Here is a 22,476-nt window from a genome sequence, read left to right as displayed (position 1 = left end):
TTCAGTTTCTCTCTCAAGATTTCTTTGCTTACATATAATTTTGATCTTTAGTTATAGCCTTTATTTTTATTCTTTCTAGTGATATATATGTAACTCTAATAATTTCTTTTAAAAATGAAGTTATTGTAAATGAATTATAAACAACATCGAAGAGGAACAGGACATCATGAAATTCGAAATTCCTCATGCATGAATTAAGCAATATTTTGCAATCAAATGAGATTAAGATCCTAACTAATCCAATCAGATCTTGACTATTATTACTAAAAATTACTTTAATATTTGTAATTTATCATTTAATTATTTATTAAAATAATAAGTTATAATTTTATTTATAAATTTAAGGATATTTAAATCAAATAATAAAATTAAATATTAATAATATGAATTTAATGTAATGTAGCACACCAAAAACTCTTAGTGTATGCAGCTTCGATCGACACTTTCGAGATAATCCATAATTCCGGATGAATCTTGTTGTTTGCATAATATTGTTCCACGGAGTTATTTTTTTTTTCTTTCCCATAAATTGTCAGGAAAAAAAATATATAATGGCTTCCTCGAGCATCCAAAATGTATCTTATTGGACATATGATGCCTTCTTAAGCTTTAGAGGAGCAGACACTCGTAAAAGCTTCACAAGTCATCTCTATGCTGCTTTGAATGGAAAAGGAATTTATGTATTCAAGGATGACAAAGAACTCGAGAGAGGAGACTCCATTTCACCAAGACTCCTTAAGGCAATTGAAGATTCAAGAATTTCAATTATTGTTTTCTCACAAAACTATGCTTCCTCCACTTGGTGCTTGGATGAACTTGTTAAGATTGTTCAATGCAAGAACAAAAATGATCATCGACAAATGGTTTTTCCAATTTTCTATGATGTTGAACCCACTGTGGTAAGGAAACAGGCAAGAAGTTTTAGAGAAGCTTTTTCTAAACATGAAGAAGTTTTTAGAGAGAATATAGAAAAGGTGCAAAAGTGGAGAGAAGCTTTGGAAGAGGTGGCTAATATCTCTGGCTGGGAATTGAAGAAGTACAGGTAGCCATAGTTACTACTATGTGTATCATTTTAAACGGCTTTAATCAGTATATTGTTTTCAATTAAATATCATCTATTCAATATATCCATGATATGATGTGTACTAATTGAAATAATAGCTTCATATTTGTATATTTGCAAAGAAAGTGGTACAAATGGATGCTATTTACATGAACACACCTAAAGATTAGCCATATGTAATAACATGTTACATTAATTGCTTCAATTTGATCCAATGAATATTGCATATTTTGGGTTTTTTCTATATCTGAATTTCTTTAATACCACATTCACACTCACTTTAATTTAACCAGACTTGATCTTTCTTTGTTCTTTAACTGCAGGAATGAGTCAGAATTTATTCGAGATATTGTCAAGGCGATATCAAGTAAAATTCCTGTAAAATCAGAGGTTCTTAAGAAGCTAGTAGGAATAGATTCACGCTTGAAAGAATTGAGGTCTCTTATAGACGGAGGGCCTAATGATGATGTTTGTATGATAGGGATTTGCGGAATGGGAGGTTTAGGTAAGACGACTCTTGCAAGAGTTGTTTATGACACAATCTCTCATGAATTTGAAGGGAGTAGTTTTCTTGCCAATGTTAGAGAAAAATCTGAAAAAGAAGGTAGTGTAATCTCTTTTCACAGGCAACTTCTTTCTCAATTATTAAAGTTTGCAGATAATAGCATATGGAATGTTGATGATGGCATGAACATTTTAGCAAGTAGGCTGCAACACAAAAAGGTTCTTCTTGTTATCGATGATGTGGTTGACATAAAGCAATTAGAGTATTTAGCTGGAAAGCGTGAGTGGTTTGGTTCAGGCAGCAAGATCATCATAACATCACGAGATGAACATCTGTTAAAGACACATGGAATGGATGAAGTGTATAAGCCTAGCAGTCTAAATTACGATGAAGCTTTTCAACTCTTCAACATGAAAGCTTTTAAATCCCAGCAGCCTTCAGAAGAATGTGTGCAGCTATCTGAATGTGTTCTACAGTATGCTGGTGGTCTTCCAGTAGCTCTCGAAGTTTTGGGTTCCTTTTTGAATGGTAGATCTTTGGATCAATGGAAAAGTACCCTGGAAAGACTACAGATAGATCCTCCAAATCAGATTATGAGTGTACTTGAAATAAGCTTTAACGGACTGCAACATTCAGAGAAGAAAATATTTCTTGATGTTGCATGTTTCTTTAATTTGGAGGATAGAGATTATGTAACAAAAGTTCTAGATGGATGTGATTTTTCCCCAGTCATTGGAATAGAAGTTCTTATTAACAAATCTCTAATAACTATTTTAAATGACAACACACTTTGGATGCATGACTTGCTACAAGAATTAGGCCAACAAATTGTTCAAAGACAATCCCCTGAAGAACCTGGGAAACGCAGCAGATTATGGAAGGAAGAAGAAGTCTGCCATGTGTTGATAGAAAACACAGTAAGTGATTAAATAAGGCCCTGTTTGGTATTGATGCTGAGTAGCTGTAACTTTTACTAGAGTGTTATTAAACACTAGTTGCTGTATCTTAAAAACTAAGTTGAATTGATCCTACACTTATATAATGAAAAATTAATATTATCTTTACTATTTATATAAAAATTATTATTTTGAAAAGACATATTTACTACACATTATCAACTTTTATTTCAAAGTTATAGTTAGTACTTTAATACTAAACAAAGCCTAAATCTCTAAAGGCCTTTCAACATCTTTACATTATTGTTTTATTCACTTATCATTTGCTTATACTTTTCAGGGAAGTGAAATAGTTGAAGGAATAGTAATTGATCACTGCTCTCCCAATAAGGAGGTACATTTAAGTGCTCCTAGTAAAGCATTTTCGAAGATGATCAACCTGAGATTGCTCAAAATCCGTAATGTACAACTTCCTGAAGGCCTTGAATACCTCTCTAACAAGTTAAAATTACTTGAATGGCATGGATATCCTTTAGAATCTTTGCCATCAAATTTGCAATTGGATAAAACTTTTGAACTGAACATGTGTTACAGCCTCATTGAAGAATTGTGGAAGGGATTCAAAGTAAGATCATTTCATCACTAATTTCTGTTGTTTCAGGGAATAATTGTTGATAATTTTTAATATTGCCATTCCTTTCCAAGTATAAAGTGAATTAAGAAGTATCCTTTTTTATTTCAACAGCCTCTAAACAAGTTGAAAGTCATGAAACTCAGTCATTCACAGCATCTGATTAAGACACCAGACTTCACAGGGGTCCCAAACTTGGAGGAGTTGATTCTTGAAGGATGTACAAGGTTGCATGAAATTCACCCATCTTTGGTGCTTCACAAGAAGGTTATTACATTGAACCTGAAAGATTGTACAAGTCTTACCACTCTTCCAGGCAATGTTTTTATGAAATCTCTTAAGACACTTGTTCTTTCTGGTTGCTCAAAACTGATTAAGTTTCCAGAGATTTTGAGAAGTATGGAAGATTTGTCAGAGCTCTTTCTAGATGGAACTTCTATTACAGAAGTTCCATCCTCGATAGAACTTTTGACTGGACTTCAATTGTTGAATTTGAGTGACTGCAAAGATCTCGTGAGACTTCCCAGCCGTATAAATGGTTTGAAATCTCTCAAAACTTTGTGTCTCTCTGGCTGCTCTGAACTTGAAAATGTGCCAGAGAATATGGAAAAAATAGAAAGCTTGGAAGAGCTTGATATAAGTGGAACAGCTATAAGGCAACCTCCATCATCTATTTTTCTCATGAAGAATCTTAAAGAACTTTCGTTTCGTGGGTGCAAAGGACCCCCATCATCTACATCATGCTCTTGGCGCTTCCCCTTCAATTTGATGTTGTCTTCTCTGTCTGGTTTGTGTTCTTTAACAAAATTGGATCTTAGTGACTGTAATATACAGGAAGGAGCAATCCCAAGGGATATTTGCAACTTATCTTCATTAGAAGAGTTATATTTGAGTAAAAACAGTTTTGTTTCTCTACCGGCAACCATTAGCCTTCTTTTTAAACTGGAAGAGCTAGAGTTAGAAGATTGCAAAAGGCTTCAGTCCCTGCCGCAACTTCCACCCAACATAGTGAGTGTCAGTGTAAATGGCTGTGCATCGTTGGGAAAATTGTCAGATACACTAAAATTATGCAAGTGGGAGCACATATTCATTGATTGTATAGACTGCTTGAAATTGCTTTGCAACGATGATTTAGCGTGTTCAATGCTGAAAGAGTACCTTGAGGTCAGTCCCACACTCTCAGCTGTTCCAAATATCATGCCTAAAAATCATGCAAATGAATTTTTTCTCTCTTTTTTTTTTTTTGGGGTTATTTCAGGCAGTGTCAAAATCAAGATTTAGCATTGTTGTTCCAGGAAGTAAAATTCCAGAGTGGTTCATGTATCAGAATGATGGATGCTCAATAACTCTCATAAGGCCTTCAAAATCTAATAAAAAGAATAAGGTGGTGGGATATGTTTTTTGCTGTGTTTTTCAAGTCCTTAAACGACCTTCACATCCTCATACCACACATGAGTTGCACTGCCATGTGAAGGGTTCTTCTACGGGCTGTTTTACTGATTTTGGAGAGAAATTTGGTCAAGCCGTGTCAGACCATCTTTGGCTACTCTACTTGTCTCGTCAACACTGCTCTGATATTAATTGGCTTTTTGATTCTAATTATGTTGAGTTGTCGTTTCGATCTGGGTCGGGCCCCAGATTGAAGGTTAAGAGGTGTGGCTTCCATCCTGTTTATATGCACCAAGTGGAGGAGTTTGACGAAACAACAAACCAATGGACTCACTTCACTGCTTATAATCTTAGTGAATTCCATCTGAACTTTGTTGGACCAGAGATGGTTGTAGCCACAACATCAAAGCGAAGCCTTACTGAATTTGTTAGTGTAGAAGCCAGTGAAAGTGAAAGTGGCTGCTGTGATAAGGAGGAACCCCAATCTAAAAGATTAAGAGAACTTGAATAAAAGGACAAAACCTACTTAAATTCTCTTAAGTTTATCAGTAAGTATGCATCTCAATTTCACTTTATGTTCTTTGCACCAGTTATTTTATTCACTTTTTATTTTTTATTGTATCTACTCATGCAAAAATATTTTTCATGCTAAATTACCAGAAAATGCTTTGCTTGGATCAAAAGCAAACAATACCATAAAAAGTTGTGCAGATTGTGCCTTCCATGGATCGAAATTGCATTCAGATTAGCTCCTTGAATTTCTTTGAGGTTTGATAATAAAATCCAGTGAGCATGGATTGTGAGAAAATGTGGAAAAATAAATGCACTAGAGTAAAAAGAGAGAGATTGGAAAGTTTAGTAAAATCTTTTTCCTTTTTGGTTGCTGGGAATAAAGTGCGGCTTTCAAAATAAAATTTGAAGCCTTGAATTCATGAGTAATATTAAAGGATTGAAACAAATCCTCTGTTTTATACTCTTAATATATTTTCTCGCGCAGCTTTCTCATTTTGTACCCTCACCGTTATTGCACATATATAGTTTGGTACGCATTTAAGATTTAGCTGAAAGTCACTAATTTTACTACAAGAACAATTTTATTTCTATTTCAATTCAGGGATTGAAGAGGGGCTTTGAACTCAAATGAGATGAGGACTTCACTATCCATTCCCTCCTTTTCGTGCAAAAGATGCTTGATTCAGAGTCAATTATGGTGATTATTTTCAGCATACTTGAAGGGGCTGGTGTCATAATTGATGAATTGCATTGCGAGGAACGGAAAAAGGGGCTTTGCTTGAGTGGTAGATCAGTCAGCTGCATCGGTTATAAGGAAGGAAGCCGCAGACGTAGCGATCTTAGTTCCTATTCAACTTTCTGCTTTCGCAGCCCTAGCCCTTTTCAAAATAAAGTAATTAGCCTAGCTTATTGCAATCTGATTGAATTTTTTTAATTAACTCAGCCAGCTTGTTCTACATCATATACATAGCACTTGATAGATGATGATTATTATTATTATTATTATTTCTACAGCACTTCGCCACCACCAAGCATAACTGTGTTTCTAAGCTGGAAAAGCTCGAGTTGCAGGAACGCAAGAAGCTTCAACCTCGGCCTGAACTCTCACCCATTATATGGACAGTTAAAGTAAATGGTTGTGGTTCGTTGGGAGCATTAACAGATGTATATAAATTATGCAAGTCATAGAACTCTTATTTTAGCTGTCCACAGTGTTTGAAATTGCTCGGTTACAATGATTTGGCATTTTCAGTCTTAAAAGAGTATCTTAAGGTCTGCTTTGTCACTCTGTTTCTTTCAAATGTGCTAAGCCTTACGCCTAAAAAATTATGTAATGTTATGGAATTTTTTTTCTCTTGATTGCAGTCGGGATCAAATCAAAGACTATACTTTGAAAGTCTTTCCTGAAAGTAAAATTCCAGAGAGAATCATATCTCAGAATGATGGGTTCTTCAATAACAATAAGAATGTCTTCAGATTCCTGTATTTGCTGTGTTTTTCAAGTCTACAAACATTCATCTACTACCATAGGCTGCATTTCATGTCCCATGCATAAGCTGAAATGCCATTTGAAGGTTTCTATTCTATAAACATCGAAAAAAGAGCATTCTCTGAAAATTATCAGTAAGTTCGCATCCCAATGATTCTTCTTCTAATTTTTATATCTATTGTTCACGACAGACAGTCATAAATAACTAGTTTACATTAAATCAAGTTGATTGACGCAGGTTTTTATTTTTTCAAAAATAAAAAAGAGTCATGATGTATCTACTCACATTATTTATTTTTATTTCAGTTTAGCTACCAGAAAGTGCTCTGCTTGGATCAAAGGCAAACAATGCCTCTAAGACGTTGTTCAGAATGTTCCCACGGTTTCATCAAATCAAATTTGCATTCGTGCTTAATCGGACTACTACCTTCCCGGAAATTCTTTGAGGTTTTTTAATAAGTTCCAATGACTTGCAAATGCCCACTTGCTATGAATTTCAGGACCCAGCTACTGTTTGACAAGAATAATTGAATGGATTAGGTGTATACAATGTCATGCGGATGTTTAGGCCGATTTTCGTTACAACTCACCTCCACAAGCAATTCTTGGTCTGCTTAGACTATGAATGGCTGAATGACTCTACATTACAGCTAATTAACAGATTTAATCAAAGTAAAAACTAAATGGTTACACACAAAGGGAGCACGTGAAACTATCATGGCTGCATAACAGAATCTTCTGACTTGCCTGCTGACTTGGCATTGACAGTTGATTTGCTTCTTTTTTTGCAACTCTTCATAGTGTGCTTTCTTCATAGCCCCCTCAAACTCAAGGGACATAAATGTACATTGAGTTTGGTTCTCAAGTAATGAAAATGAAGAGAAGTGAGAGGTTTAGTCAGAATATCTGCCACCTGTTCTGCACTTAGTATAGAGACGATTTCTAAGTCACCAGCTAACCCCTTATCTCTGATGAAATGTAAATCAATTTCTATGTGTTTTGTTGCTGAGTGAAATACTGGATTTTTGGCAAGCTCAGTAGCACTAACATTATCACACTATGTAGTTGGTTTGTCTTCACAACAAAGTCCCATCTCAAGAAACAATGACTTTAACCAAGCTATTTCTGATGTTGCTGATGCAAGTGCTCTATACTCCCTTACAGCCGATGACTTGGCAACTACTGATTGCTTCTTTTAAGACCAAGAAATTAAGTTATTGCCTAAATACACACAATAAGCACCAATGGATTTTCTATCATCTAAGTCACTGCCCCATTCAGCATCTGTAAATGTTGTGATTTTGAAAGAGTGCTGTTTGACAAATCTCAGATCATAGTCTTGTGTTTCCTTCAAATATCTCGGCATGCTTTTACAAGCTATAAGATGTTGAAGTGTTGGTGAGAATACATATTGACTCAACTTGTGTACAAAATAAGCAATTTCCGGTATTATTTACACCAAATATTGAGGATCTCCTATTATGCTTCTGTAATGATTAGGGTCTTCAATATCATAGCCCATTTCTCCCTCAATAGTATTCTGCAATCTAGAATCTTTGCCACTACTCATTGGTGTGCTGACACCTTTGCATTCCAACAAATCTACTTTAGAAAGCAAGTCTCTAATGTACTTCCTTTAAGAGAGAGAGATACTGTCTTGATCATACAAACTTCTATGCCAAGAAAATGGGACAGTTTGCCTAGGTCCTTTAAAGCAAAAATTGAGCTAAATTGTTTGATCAAACTTTCCAACCCAGCACAATTTGGCCCTGTAATGAGAATGTCATCTACTTATATCAGGACTAAGATTATTGAAGTGTTGGTCCTTCTTAGAAACAAAGATGTGTCTGATCTACAATTCTTGGATCCCCACTGTATAAAACATCCTTTGAATTTGTCAAACCATGCTCTAGGAGCTTGTTTGAGACCGTAGAGAGCTTTGTCAAGTTTGCAAACAAAATCTAGTCTTTGCTGGTCTACAAATCCTTCAGGTTGATTTCTATATAGTTCCTCTGTCAAGTTACCATTCAGAGATGCATTATTCATATCCACTTGCTTGATTTGCCATACATTCATTACTACTAAGCTTAGCACAACTCTCACTGTTGCTGGTTTCACAACTGGGCCGTAAGTTTCAAAATAGTTCATTCCCTCTATTTGTTGAAAACCTGTAGCTACTAGCCTTACTTTGTACTTAGCTATACTCCCATCAGTATTATACTTCACCCTATATACCCATTTATTGCCAATAATCTTCTGTTTGTCAGATTTTGGTACTAAGGACCATGTACCATTTGTCATCAGTGTATCATACTCTGACTTCATTGCTTGAAACCACTTCTCATCATTTATGGCTTCTTGAACAGTATCAGGTTCTTTGTGCACCAATACTACAGTATACAACTTAGGCTTAAAGATACCTACTTTCCCTTTAGTGATCATAGGGTGATGGTTGTGAGGCATGGTATTTTGTATATTGGGGGAACTTTGAGGTATTTTTGGAGATGAACTGACCAAAGTATCACGAACAAGAAAAGGTATAAGATGTGTGTGAGGGTTACTTACATTGTGTGGATATGGGAATGTAGAAGATAGTTGATTTGAATTATTTGCCTGTGCTGCATCCACAGTTAGGGAAATGTCATTACCATTGGTATTTGTTTGAGAGAGAGATTCATTGCTGTCATTTAATAGATTGGTTGGGACAGATAAAGTGGACAGTTGAAACGCTTGAACTGGAGAAACTTTGAAACATGAATCTGACAAAATTATTCGTGGCATAAAAACTGGGATCTGAAGAGAACGGATATAAATGTTCATCAAAACACAACATGTCTAGCTATATATGTGTGTCGAGAAGGATGAAAGCATTTATAAACCTTTGTGAGATGAACTGTAACCAAGAAAGATGCATTTAGATGTATGATAATCAAATTTATGTTTATTATAATCTCTTAAATATAGATAGCAAACACAGCCAAAACACTTTAGCATGTTGCAGTCAGCTTTATGTTTATATAACCTCTCATATGGAATAGACATTTTAAGTGTAGAAGTAGGCAATCTATTTTATGAGATATATTGATATATGAAAGGCATCCCACTAGAATTGAAAAGGAAGTTTAGCTTGTGCGAAGTGTTAGACCTAGTTCAACAATCTATTTATGTTTCCTCTCAACAAGACCATTTTGGCGATGTGTATATGGACAAGAGTGTCTAAAGAGGATACCACATTCATTTAGAAATTTTGTGAATGGTCTATACTCGCACCCCAACAGATTGTAGAATTTGATTGTTGTTTGAAATTGATTTTCAACTTAAAGCTTGAACAGTTTGAGTACTTCCAGTGCTTCAGATTTCAATTTCAGAGGATAGATCCAGGTGTGTCTGGTGTGATCATCTAAAAACTAATATAATATCTATAATATCTATAACCTTTTCTCGAATAGACTGGTGAAGGGCCCCATAGATCAGTGCGAACAAGTTCTAGTGCAGTTTTGGTTTTTATTTCAGTAATGGAAAAATGAATTCTATAAAATTTACCAAGCTGACATGTTTCACAAAAGTGCTTTGTTACTTGACTATGAATACTTGAAGATAATGAATGAGGATGAATGTGAGTAAATGCATCAGACTTTGAGGATTAGGATGTCCAAACCCTCTGTGAAAAAGAGTTACTTTATTGAATGATTCAGTATAAACATTTGGTTAAGATTGAAAACATTTCTTAGGATAATGAATGCTAGTTACAGAAAGAAAGACAACATAGACAAGGGTTTGTTTATTTGACTATGAGATAGAAAAGACTTGTATATCGATTGTGGAGAAGATTTGAGCAGCAATTTGTACAACCCTTTCTCAGCCATACCTTGTAGCAGAACCTTCCCCTTCAGTGAATCCTTCTCAAAACAAATAGATCTGGGAAATTCAACAGATAGATTGTTGTCAGTAGTAAGTTTTGAAATACTTAACAGGTTCTTTGCAATGGATGGAACAAGTAGTATATCCTTAAGCAAAATATGTGTACATACAGATTGTGCTTTAAAACCTTTAAAATTGAGAGAAGCATCACCAATGTGTGTAATGGGCAAACCTTCACCATTGCCAATCATAACTTTGTCATCACCTTTAAATTCATCTCTGACGTGCATGTTTGCCATGTTGTTGGTCAAGTGATGTGCAGCTCCACTGTCAAGATATCAACCTTCATCTGCAGGTCCTTCACAATTAGCAACATAAGCAGCTCCAGGCAAGCTCATTGAGTCTGACATATATAAAGATCCAGGTGGACAATGCATGTGTGGCATTGGATAAGTTGGTATTGATCCAAAATGAGTAGTTGGCCATGAATCATCATATGAATTGCAATAATTTTCAGAAGAAGGATCAAAGCAAGTCATGTAAGCTGATCTTTGATTTCTGTCCTTGTTATAAGATCTTGTTTGTTGAGGGACATAATTTTCTATATATCTGTGCCAACACTCTGCAGCTGTGTGACCAGATTTGAAACAAATTTGGCATACAACCAATTCATAATTTCCTTCCACACTTGAAATACCAGAAGCAGTACCAAATTGACTTCTCCCAAGATGCATAAGTTTGTTACTCCCAATCATTTGTCCTCTGACAAGACTATTCCTATAATGACCAATATCAAAAGGAAAGCCTCTGGGATGAGAATTGAAAAACATGCATCTTTTAGCACAAAAATTACTTCTCCCGCCTGAATTTCCACTGTTATGTCCCTGAAATCCTCCAGTATATCCACCTCTTTTGGAATTGCCTCTTATTTGTGGATGATAGGCATTAATCATGCCATAGTTATTATGGTTAGCAAAGTTAGCATAATTTGCAACATGTGTTTTTTGTTCCGACTTTGTTCAAGTCATGTCTCATGAGTAAACAATAGAGCATATGCATCATCATAATCTAACTTACTAGCAGTAATGAAAGTGGCCAAATTTAGATAACCAACTCTAAGACCATTGAGAATTTGTTGTAACAGATCTTTATCAAAAATAGGACTACCAACACATGCCAAATTATCTTCTATTTGTTTCATTTTTTAAGCAGTACTCTTCTATGCTCAGTGACTCTTTCTCATGATATTCATTTCATATCTAAGTTGAAGAACCCTGGCCTCTGATTGTACTCCAAACTTTTTCTTCAATGTTCTCCATACGTCATAAAGTGTTACAAGAGTGAAAAAGACTGAGAATACCTTCAGTGATAGAGCTAAGCAATCAGCTAAGTAATGTCTGATCTTGAGATCTCCAAACAACTTACTTAGGATTTTCAATCTGTTGAGTAGATTCAGCAACCGCTCCAGCATAGCTTGATGAATCAATGAACTGATTTGGGGCTGCCAATTTCCTCTTATACAGGCTAGAACTTGATTTCGCCAGAGCATGTGATTTGATCAATCTAATTTGATAGGAGTAATGAAAGAAAATGTTGTTTGTCTTGTTTGATTTGTAGAGATTGTGTTTGAATTTGTGCTTATGTTGCTTGAGCTTGCCATTTGTGTCTCCGACTCCCATGTGAAAATTATTAGAAATTGAGTTATAGCTGTTGTTTGGCAGCTGAGATAATGGAGGAAAATTCTTCTGGAAATTCTAGATGTTTCTTATTAATTCAATGAAAGACAACAAGCTAGATGTTTATACATGCAATCTCGAAAATTGAGCCAGAGAACTTGGCGAAAGTAGAAAGCTTGGAAGAGCTTGATTTAAGTGGAACGGCTATAAGACAACGAGGGTCATCCATTTTTCTCTTGACGAATGTTAAAGCTATATATTTTCGTGGGTGCGAAGCAAAAAGATCTTCAACCTCTTGGTGTTTACGCTTCCCTGAAATGTTGAGGCCAAGAAGAATCTCGGATCCCGTGCCACTTAAACCAGGTTTGTGTTCTTTAACGAAATTGGATCTTAGTGACTGTTAATCCAAGGGAAGAATCAATCCCAAGTGATAGCTTGCTGCCGCTTATTATCATTAGATAAATTAAACCTAATCTAAGCGGCCGGTAACAATTTTGAATTGCTACCTGGAGGGAGCCATTAGCCATTAGTCATCTTACTAAAGCTTAAAAATCTCAGAAGTTAGGGGATAGGAAGAGGCTTAAATCGCTACCAGAACTTCCATATTCTAGTGTAAGGGTAGTCAGAGTAATTAATGCCCCATCACATACATTGTTACTTATAATTTAAAAAGACTTTAAAATCTAATAAGAGTTAAAAATCAATTCGTACAAGAAATACAAACGCCGCATAAGTTTCCTTTTCGCTATAATTTAATGTTTACCTGACGTGGCATTACCTAATAGACCAGGTGCAGCCAAACCCGATACCTAATCGAAGTCGGTGATTCCAACCCCTCTCTTTCTCTATAAAAAAACAGCAGCCACAGTCTCTGCATCAGCTGATTTGGTACTTGCAAAATTCATTTTCCGCCAACGACGTCGTTTCAAGAAACAAACGACAAATCATGTCGGGAAACTCCAACTCCGGTTGCAACGTCTACATAGGTAAAAATAACCTCTCAAATCTCAGTTCTATCATCAGTTTTTCCAAAATCGATTTCTGAATTTTCTTTTTTGTTATTAATTTAATTGAGTTTAATTATTATTATTATTATTATTATAGGTAATTTGGATGAGAAAGTGAGCGAGAGAGTGCTTTACGATATTCTAATTCAAGCAGGGCGAGTAGTTGATTTATATATACCTCGAGACAAGGAAACTGATAAACCAAAAGGCTTCGCCTTTGTTGAATATGAATCCGAAGAGATCGCCGATTATGCCATTAAGCTTTTTTCCGGCATTGTCACTCTCTACAATCGAACCCTCAGATTTGCTGTACGTAACCCTTTTTTTTTCCCATATTTGTATAATTTCATTAGGTTTTGGCTGAAATGCAAATAGACCCAATTTCTTTAGCTTTGGGATAATGACATCCAGTCCCTTATTTTTCTTAAAATCATGAGTAAATGTCACACTTTGCTATTTTTTTTCGTTCGGGTCCTCAGTGAAAACAATGATTTCAGAGCTATTATACTCAGCTTATCTAGAGACATTGCACATTTGTTTCAATGTTTTGAGGAGTATAACATTATACTTTCAAGTAGGTTGATATACAGTTGATACGGCAGTTATCCACTGGGATATCTGAATTTTGCATATGTAGTGTTACTCCTTTTAAAATTTGATAGACGGTTCCAACAAATGTTAAAGAGGATTTTTGTGTTAATTATTAAGGTTTTAGAGACTCTCTGGAGAATTTTGAGGTTAACTCAATGTTTAAACAAACAGTGAAATCATGTTTATAATGTCCCACTTGAAGCTTTTTGCATTGACATAGACTTTAATGAACAGCTTTCTGGGCAAGACAAAAACGCGCAAAACTCATCCATGACAACTACCCCTTTATCGTCTCGTAAATCTAAGAGCGATCCAGTACCCGTGCCAGTTAATGGTACGGAAATTTCTCACCATTCGATGAGGATTTCAGGTCCCCGTCATTATTCTTCCGAAGGTGATGTCTTTCTTCCTTTTTCTTCTGTACAGTGTTTTGATTGTATTTGTTTTTGTGCTTTGCTGAGAAACCTTCTTTTTGATTCAGAGCCACCTCCCCCTGGTGTATCACATGAAAGTAATGGGTATGAGACACATCTCAATGTTACCAATTATGATTACAGTCGAAGGGTTTTTGGGGCAACATTGGATTGTATTAGTCGCTCTAGATCTGGCCGCTATAACACTAGTAATCGACATTTCTGATGCTTATCATGTCACTTAGTCGAAAAGAACTCTTTTTCGTGTAAAGTAAAAGTGTGGTACATTGTTATGGTTCAGGTAAGATAAGCTTGTTTCAGTTCCTAACTAATTTCCATAGGTGTGCCAACCCATGGCTAGACTTGAGAAAGCTGTACTTCATTCTGTATCGTAGAAAATTGTTTGTTGTTTTAATTGTAAAAGTAGCATATCTGTCGTTGTTCTGGACTGTGAAACCTGATCAGAGGCAGTTATCTATTGTTACCACTTGTCCTGTAATTAATTGAAATGTCTTTTTGATTGCTGATATAGTTATATTAATTTTATCATGTTGCTGCAGTATTGGTTTGAAGACTTTTTATTATCATTATTATTATTATTTGGGAATGAACAGATGATTTATGTATTTGTGTTTATTATTTTTTTATTTTGTACTCAATTGCTGATGATGCATATAATTTTTTCAGTTTATATAAATGTTTATTTGTGTTTTTTCATACACAAATACCCCCAGTCTTAATTTATAAACTTCTCCTAACTTCTTCTTTAGGTATTCAAGCATCTATCTGTTGGGAAATCCCTGCATTGAGTCTTTATAAATAGTAATATATCTATAGAAGTTTCTTCATTGCCAAAGTAGTTGATATCTGGTTGAGATTGAGATTGAGATCTGACTTACTCGATAATGTGGAAGATTATAGTTCTCAGTAGTTAAGTATTAAACATATAGTAAACATGTAAATATTCAAGTAAACTGAAAAGGATAAGTAAGATATCTTGATTGGTTTAGTTCATAATTTCCTGATTTACTCCCAGGGACTGTTGTAGAGGGACTTTCTTTGATTTGTAGATGTCAAATTTGGGGGTCTGTAATAGTTGCTACCCCTCCCCATCAAATCAGAGTCAGCAAGATATATTTTGTATGTCCAATACTTTTTGCTTGATGCTCTGATCAAACCTTTAATTAATTAATTAATTTATTTATTCTGAGCTCAGTGCTGCTTTTACTTGCTTGCTCAAGTAAATATTTATCACCTTGCTATTGGTCACTTATTTTTACTTTTAATTTGGGCTCTTTTTGTGAATTTCATTCCATTCTGAGTTTTTTCAATGAGAAGTTGTTTTTCATTAAGTTATTGGCTGATTTTTGGGCTAAAACATTGTTTTTGCTTAAGACAGTTGTTGCTATCCCTCTACCTGATCTGGGATGCAGTGGGAAGAATTGTATTGGTTTGAACCCATCCTGCTCCTTTCTGGCATTTTGTATATTTACGGCACTGACCAAATTTTGGGTGGATTGAAAGGAAATTCTGTGAATTTAGAAGTTCTTTAGAGTGCCTTGTTATCACATTAGGCCCCATGTGTCTTTCTGCTCGACTCGTAGAATAGCCTGATAGCTGGAATCGTAACAGGCCTGGAGTGCTGGAACACTTGTGCACTACCCTAGTGATTTGACACATGAACAATGGTTGAACAACAAACCCGTGATCTCAAATATTGTATACTTCTCTATGTGTGTGTTCACACATCATGCGAGAATTAAAGAAAAGTCCCCTTGTGTCGGTATAACCTTTGTCAGAACAGAGTCCAGATCTTTTAGAGCTACAACACAGGGTATTCATATGGACTTCTGCACACTTCTATTCGGTTATATAGCTATTCATACGCTATCTACATTGGATGGGGACAAACCTTGGGATGACTGGTGGTCTCCTGCTGTAGCTGATGATGGAACCTACCTGGATCTGGCTTAGCGGCTCTCTAGTTGTCCTTGTTATCAAGTAGCATTCTTAGACATGCAAAGAATTAAATGAAATATGAGATGCTGCCAATTCTCTTGTAGCTTCTTTCCTCAGTGAGTGCAGTACTCCCCCGCATTATTCTGCAGCATCCTTCCTGCATTGGCAGAACACAGCCGCATTTGATGGCATTCTGTTTGCAAGCTTGGCTGAACCATGGTGGATGGAAGGTGGTTGACAAAATGCTGAGACGTGGCTTTGAGCCAGAAATGAGAGTGGATGTGAAGTTTTGTTACTTTAACTTGTTCTGGGGGAGATTAAATAATTGAGGATTTAAGATTATTTGAATGAACTTTGACATTATTTCTTCGACCAAAGCATTGGCGGCGATTTTCGTTGCGTGAAAATTTCTTTTGATGGGCTGTATACGTGAATATGTTGATTTCATTCAACTTTAGAAAATAGTCCTACAATGTTCAATTGCAATGAAGATTGCGTTCGTAATTCTTAGATTTTATGATCATGATTCTTTATCTTCTTTAGTGATAGAAAGAATCATGATCATTGCAGGATACAAAGTCATCATACACTAAACTAAAATACAAGAAAACATTCAAATGCTTCACCAATCTTTCTGGTGGCACATGCCCCTTTAGTGGGACAATATATCTACAAAAAGCAGCTGCAACAAAAGAGAATGTCATCAACCGGATTTGCCCCCAGCAAAATATGCCAGGGGTCCAACCATAGCAGCATTGATATACGTAGCCGGTTCTGAGTGACTATAGTCGCTCCGATCATCCGGGAACCCATCATTCTGGTTTGGGCCTCCGACGATGGCTCCGACTAAGATATTAGGGTTAGGGTTTGATGAGTGGAAGAATGGTTCGAATCCACCATCACAACGGATGCTTTGAGGGTGGTTTGCCAATGAGGGTAAAGAAGATCCTCTATGATGAATCCTCCTCGGGAAATTCGGTCCAAAACCAACCATGTAGGACATTTTTATTGGGTTCACACCTAATATATAGTCCACCTGAAAATTTCCAAATATAATCACATTAGTTCAAGAATCAAAGCTCAGTGGAAATCAAATTAATAATCAACGGGACAAATATTATGAGTAGATCTTAGAGCAACTTGCCTGTCTTTTTGCAAGGCTTGTGAGTAAGCCAGGGTTGACTACCATATTGCCACAATTAAAATAGTGTTTTGTGGCTCTCATATACTTAGCGTAAGTTGTGAGAAGGAATGATATGGATGTAACATATTGGAGGTTGCTTTCGGGCATCTTATACATAAGCCCACCTGTATTTAAATTTAAAAGAAAAAAAAAAGGTAAATGACCTTGCAATGTTTCAACCCAAGATCCAATTTGTAAGATATTAATTCAATTTATGTAAATTCACTATGAAATATGCAACTTGTTTAAAATGTGGATATTTTTGGCTTTGAAAGCTTTTTACATTTACCTTGTGTGTATTGTGTAGTTGTGAAAGGAGAGTTTGGTAAAATCCTGCAAATGAAGTCTTCAGCTTCTTGTCTATATGGCTCGAAATTGTTATCCCTGTTCAATAAAGCTCCCTGCAAATAGGAACTTTTTTGTCAAAATTTTGAAAATTTTGAAATTGAATAAAGATAGCTCTCCAATATCTCATGAAATTTTGATTAACCAAATCATAATTTTGTGAATTTATGACCCAATTTACCCTTGCTAATAGAACGTGGGCACCAGCGAACTTGTTATCCCAGCTGAAAACGTCTGTGCCACCATCATCTCCAACGGATTTTATGAAATTATAATAAGTAACGTCATTCGTTGCCCTGAAAAGCCATGCAGCTCCCCATAACAGCTCATCCTGCACATAAAAATACATTACTAAACAAACAAATAAATAGTAAGCCCACTATGATTTTATTAAAATACCCATTAAGAACAATTTATGAAGACTTTTGATGGTGGGTTATTCATTAATTCAATTGGTAAAATCTTTTAGATTACCCCAAGTACATCGCGACACCTCAAAAAAAAATTAATCTCAAAATTATTTTCTAAGGTATGTTTTTAACATTTATCTTCAGAAAGAGTCATATGTACCCCCTTTTTAACTTAGAAATGCACCCAAGGCACATAATTTGTCCAAAAAAAGGATTTATGAATCCTAAAAACCATTTTTTCAAAATAAGGAAATTCCTATAGCTATTTCGCCAAATCATACGGTGTCACTAACTTTTTCCTATATATATATATAAAGCCCACCTTGTATCCAGAATATGAGCAATAAAAAGGACACACAGCAGAGCCAAGAGAGTCACTATAAGCCCCGCGATACTGCATGGCAAATTGCAAGACATTCTTTGCAGTCCTCAGCAACAAGCTCGCATATCTAGGGTCCCCTTTCCGGAAAACCAACGAAGCCGCGGCCAAAGCGGCCGCGGTTTCTCCGGCAACATCCGAACCTGGATTGCTAGCCGAGACTGAATACACAGACCTAACGGTGTCCATGTCCTCGGGCCTCTCCCAGCACTTGTGGTCGGCGTTCGGGTCCCCGACGCCGACGTAGAGCTTCCCCGGTGTTGCGGTTGCACACTTGAGGAGATAGTCCGTCGCCCACCGGATTGCTGCCCTGGCGTTCTGTAACTCTGGGCCCATTTTCTTGCCGTATTCGAGTGTGCTCCAGGATAGCATTGTTGTCGTGAAGGCCATGGGGAAATTGAACTTCACATTGTCTCCAGCATCATAGTAACCTCCAGTTAAATCAACCTGAACAAAAAATTAAATGAACAAATAAGTGAAAATTGAACATAAAGTTATTATAATAACACCAAATAAAACATTTCTACAAGAAAATTGGAAAGAAAGACATTCTTTGTTGGGAAACTAAATATTATTTCAAGTAACTATGGTGCTTGATGATATTTTGAGGCATGGATGGACTCCATATTCATTATCTGGATAATAATGGTATTTAATTAAACAAGGAAATACCTTGAATCTAAAAATTATATTTTTACATTTGATAATATTAAAAAAAAAAAAGAGAAGAAGATGGAGTAGTGCTTCAAATAACGAATATGGTGAGGAAAGGATAGTTTAATTTATTCTTTACTTTTGCTTAATCTTTTTGAGAATTAAGGAAACTTTTGACCTCAGAATACTCGACCCACATGAGAAATATAATAATGAGATTGAGAGCAAGATTTTTTATTTATTTTTATTTTTAAAAAAAAGCACTTCGTAGAAAGCGTTGTACAATATCTCCGACAAAAACATTTAGTTGTTTTATGTAAATATTTCAAGCATTCTTTTTGGGAAAAAAAATGTAATATTTTTTAAAACTTTCTGTCAAAATATTCCAAAGAGAACAATAAAAGAGATGCTACATTTTTATCAAATACCGAAAACACTTCTAAACACTAAATAAAAATAACTCCGCTCTTACATACATTTACACATTTTAAAATACAGATTTGACGTTAAATAAAAATAACATTGTTAAATTATTTTAAAATGTATGAACATTTGCATTAAAAAAGAACTTCCAAATAATTGTTTTCTTATATAAAGCTCTAATAACAACTCATAGAAACAACAAAATCTAAAACATTCAGCAGTTCATTTAAACTCAAACTGTACTTAAAATTATACTCATAACGTTCGGAAAGAAAAAAAGGGGGGGAAATCCAAGAAATAAAGAAACATACATGAGCAAATAACCCATCAGAGAGCCCAGAATTGGATCTCCAAGTGATTTGTTGGTCCTTGGGAAGTCTCCCTGACCTCTGGCCTTGAAAAAACAACAGAGATTTTGCCAAAGCTTCTCTGTAATTAGGGTTTCCATAGGCATTTTCGATGAGAAGCAAAAACAAAAAGAGGCAACAGCAGCGCAAAGAAACTCCCCTTCGCATTGCCATATTTTTTTTGGTACTTAGCTGCCAAAGTACCAATATTTTGGCTAATTTTAATTAATTTTGATTATTTTCTGTTAATGGGTTTATGTCAAGCATGGCTATGCCTTTTATAGAGGAATCAATGAGAGCAAAAAAGAGCAAGGCCCTTGCTATCACAATGCCGCAATATTAGGCTTTTGATTTTCCATGCATAGACTTGTTTTGTTAATTTGTTTAGTTGTCATTATAAAATGGCGCCGTTTTTATGTGTCCAAATTCAACATCTTGTCCGTCGTTTTAGGGTTTACATAATGAAAAAGGAAATAATTAACTGTCAAAATTACAACTGAGTTGACTTGTCAGGTGACTCTCAAATAGGGTAATTTTTAAAAACCTCCCTTGAGGTTTGGACTTGTTGCAAGTAGATGGTGAGAATCTATTTATTTGTAAAAAATCCTCTACCGTCAGTTAACTTTAACATTGACCGTTAGTTGACTGTGCAAAGACAATATTACCCTCAACAACAATTTGTAGACGGAAATAACTAAAAAAAAAATTAAAATTGTTGGCGCGAAAAGCACAAACCCTATTTTTTGATAATTTTATCCTTGTCAATTCTAAAAATTTACAATATCATAGGTAAAGATTATAACTATTTCATTTTCAAGTTTTTAATTTTATCTTTTTTGTAGAAACTTTAAGAAAATATCAATAATTTAAAGAGAATTTTTTAAATTTTAAATTTTATCTTTCTTGTAGGAACTTTAAGAAAATATCAATAATTTAAAGAGGGTAAAATAGCTAACAATTTTAATTTTTTTTTAGTTATTTCCGTCTACAAATTATTGTTAAGGGTAATATTGTCTTTGCACAGTCAACTAACGGTCAATGTTAAAATTAACTGACGGTAGGGGGTTTTTTTACAAATAAATCAATTCTCGCCATCTACTTGCAACAAGGCCAAACCTCAGGGGAGGTTTTTAAAAATTACCCCTCTCAAATACCCTTAACATTGAACTTTATAGTTTTATTATTAACTTTTCTTAAATACAATTAACATTATTCTCACTATTCTATAATTTTGCTACATCAACCATATACTCTTTTTTCTTTAACCAAAAAAAAAATATCATATAGTTCATTATGATTATTTTGTGGTTAAAAATAATCACCATACATCACTCTACTGGTTAAATTTCAGCACTAGGTTTTGTTTAAAAATATTTTCATCGGAAATTTAGAGATGAAGTTCAGAGTTGAATTTTGGATAAATTATAATTATAAAACAAAATTGGATAGGAATTGGATAGGCCTCCTAGTGTAACTCGATAGATCTACTAATAACAAATAGTATAAAGTTGGTATCAAATAGCATAAAGTTGGTATTTAGTAGATGAAGATTTTCATTCTTTTCAAAGATTTATAAAGAAAAAGAAAAAAAGAAAAAAATTTGTTTGGTTAAACAGCAATTACAATTTTCATCTATTTTATGAACACAACAATTTAATTTGTGAGTATTATTTAGTTGAATTAGTAAAATACAACAATTCAAACCCGCCTTACATGTGATGTCAGCTGCATATTCTGCAATCTCGAATTAAGAGAGGTAAAACAATTAGCCGAATGTTTTCAATTCTAAGTTGAAGGCCAAAAGCGGTGTTTTGACATACATTTTTGTCCAAATTTTTTCTAGACAGGCCGAAAGCCAAAATTACCAAAGCGTGCCGCCTCTGTTTTTAGCCTGTCCTGGTAAAACTCGAAAAATAATAGTTGTCAAATGTGAGTTGTAGATTAGGCATCTATCACTTCAAAACTACCCAATCTTTTTTGTGATATTGGCATGCATGCATATTCCCCATGTTCCTTTTACTTGGAATTGGCACTAATCTTTTAATCATCAAATAATTTTAATCTTTCTTCACTAACCATTATCAGGCAAAGTTTAATTAAACTCAATTAAAAGCAGCGAATTGAGTTTCTCGTGCACTAAAACTTTGATTTTGTTCCCTAATTTGCTTATTTTGTGCCCGACCACTGACCGAAAAATAATTACGAAAAAATTATAAGTGTTGGTTTAGTGGGGCAAAGTATAACCGAAAAAACCGCCAAAATCAAATGCAATTTGGCAAAATTAATTATTAACGATAGTCAAAATTTTGTTGTTGAAAAAAAAAAAAAAAAAAAAGTGGAGGCGTGAATGGCGCATTTTTGGGGCCCTGGATTGCGCAAAGAAATCGGCGCCAGAATTATAAAGAAAGAAAAATATGAAGAGAATGATGAGTGTGGAGTCAATTAAATGGATTTTGCCTTTTGCACTTTGTTGCTTTCATTTGATTCTCTTCTTGGGATCTCTACTTATCTAAGTTTATCTACTTTCTTCCCTATGCTTTAGGACTAAGCTTGTACTTCTTTCACATTTTTCTTTTTTGGGAGGTTCTTTTCTTTGTGATTTTCAATAGAATTTTTACTTGTTACTTTGTTATTTTAGATTCAAATCTTATTTGGATTTTAACATTAATTTTAATGGGTTCTACTGATTATTTAAAATATTAAAAAAATTGTGAAGTCATATTCGGAATTTATTTATTTTTA

General features: G+C 34.9%; 4 protein-coding genes across 5 annotated transcripts; 3 read left to right on the top strand and 1 right to left on the bottom strand.

The window, feature by feature from the left end:
* The first annotated feature begins 551 nt into the window (after nucleotides 1-551).
* LOC112095416 (TMV resistance protein N-like) lies at nucleotides 552-5,606 on the top strand. The gene is made up of 5 exons (XM_024187126.1): nucleotides 552-1,042; nucleotides 1,387-2,485; nucleotides 2,805-3,089; nucleotides 3,210-4,259; nucleotides 4,354-5,606. The coding sequence occupies exons 1-5, from the start codon at nucleotides 552-554 to the stop codon at nucleotides 4,993-4,995; spliced, it is 3,567 nt and encodes a 1,188-aa protein (XP_024042894.1). The 3' UTR covers nucleotides 4,996-5,606.
* Nucleotides 5,605-6,307, top strand: LOC18049443. The gene is made up of 2 exons (XM_024189931.1): nucleotides 5,605-5,889; nucleotides 6,012-6,307. The coding sequence occupies exons 1-2, from the start codon at nucleotides 5,671-5,673 to the stop codon at nucleotides 6,183-6,185; spliced, it is 393 nt and encodes a 130-aa protein (XP_024045699.1). The 5' UTR covers nucleotides 5,605-5,670; the 3' UTR covers nucleotides 6,186-6,307.
* Nucleotides 6,308-12,818: 6,511 nt separating this feature from the next.
* Nucleotides 12,819-16,479, top strand: LOC18049442 (splicing factor 3B subunit 4). 2 transcript variants are annotated; one of them, XR_002906439.1, is made up of 5 exons: nucleotides 12,822-13,009; nucleotides 13,128-13,339; nucleotides 13,856-14,015; nucleotides 14,103-14,335; nucleotides 15,434-16,479. XR_002906439.1 is itself a non-coding variant. In XM_006441655.2 (4 exons), exons 1-4 carry the CDS (start codon nucleotides 12,970-12,972, stop codon nucleotides 14,258-14,260), a joined length of 570 nt encoding a protein of 189 aa, XP_006441718.1. In that variant the 5' UTR covers nucleotides 12,819-12,969; the 3' UTR covers nucleotides 14,261-14,559. The 2 variants fall into 2 exon arrangements, 1 of the variants encoding a protein (XP_006441718.1); XM_006441655.2 differs by lacking the exon at nucleotides 15,434-16,479 and having other exon boundaries at nucleotides 12,819-13,009; nucleotides 14,103-14,559.
* Nucleotide 16,480: 1 nt separating this feature from the next.
* On the bottom strand, nucleotides 16,481-19,964 carry LOC18049441 (endoglucanase 3). Its single transcript, XM_006441654.2, has 6 exons — nucleotides 19,699-19,964; nucleotides 18,254-18,757; nucleotides 17,703-17,852; nucleotides 17,466-17,577; nucleotides 17,138-17,301; nucleotides 16,481-17,029 (listed from the first exon to the last, which is right to left on the bottom strand). Exons 1-6 carry the CDS (start codon nucleotides 19,906-19,908, stop codon nucleotides 16,697-16,699), a joined length of 1,473 nt encoding a protein of 490 aa, XP_006441717.1. The 5' UTR covers nucleotides 19,909-19,964; the 3' UTR covers nucleotides 16,481-16,696.
* Nucleotides 19,965-22,476: the final 2,512 nt, after the last annotated feature.

The sequence above is a fragment of the Citrus clementina genome, unplaced genomic scaffold (genome assembly GCF_000493195.1).
Source record: "Citrus clementina cultivar Clemenules unplaced genomic scaffold, Citrus_clementina_v1.0 scaffold_3, whole genome shotgun sequence".
In the NCBI taxonomy this organism is placed as follows: Eukaryota; Viridiplantae; Streptophyta; class Magnoliopsida; order Sapindales; family Rutaceae; genus Citrus; species Citrus x clementina.
Note: the sequence above shows the minus strand (reverse complement) of the source record. Positions and strands in the feature narration are given on the sequence as shown.

Coding starts and splice junctions, on each gene's coding strand:
- LOC18049441 (XM_006441654.2), bottom strand. CDS start 19,908: ATGGCAATGCGAAGGGGAGTTTCTTTGCGCTGCTGTTGCCTCTTTTTG. Junction 17,853..18,253: donor GCTCATATTCTGGATACAAG/GTGGGCTTTATA, acceptor TTTTATGTGCAG/GATGAGCTGTTATGGGGAGC. Junction 17,578..17,702: donor CCCACGTTCTATTAGCAAGG/GTAAATTGGGTC, acceptor TCCTATTTGCAG/GGAGCTTTATTGAACAGGGA.
- LOC18049443 (XM_024189931.1), top strand. CDS start 5,671: ATGCTTGATTCAGAGTCAATTATGGTGATTATTTTCAGCATACTTGAA. Junction 5,890..6,011: donor CTAGCCCTTTTCAAAATAAA/GTAATTAGCCTA, acceptor TTATTTCTACAG/CACTTCGCCACCACCAAGCA.
- LOC112095416 (XM_024187126.1), top strand. CDS start 552: ATGGCTTCCTCGAGCATCCAAAATGTATCTTATTGGACATATGATGCC. Junction 3,090..3,209: donor AATTGTGGAAGGGATTCAAA/GTAAGATCATTT, acceptor TTATTTCAACAG/CCTCTAAACAAGTTGAAAGT. Junction 4,260..4,353: donor TGCTGAAAGAGTACCTTGAG/GTCAGTCCCACA, acceptor GGGTTATTTCAG/GCAGTGTCAAAATCAAGATT.
- LOC18049442 (XM_006441655.2), top strand. CDS start 12,970: ATGTCGGGAAACTCCAACTCCGGTTGCAACGTCTACATAG. Junction 13,010..13,127: donor CGGTTGCAACGTCTACATAG/GTAAAAATAACC, acceptor TTATTATTATAG/GTAATTTGGATGAGAAAGTG. Junction 14,016..14,102: donor CCGTCATTATTCTTCCGAAG/GTGATGTCTTTC, acceptor TTTTTGATTCAG/AGCCACCTCCCCCTGGTGTA.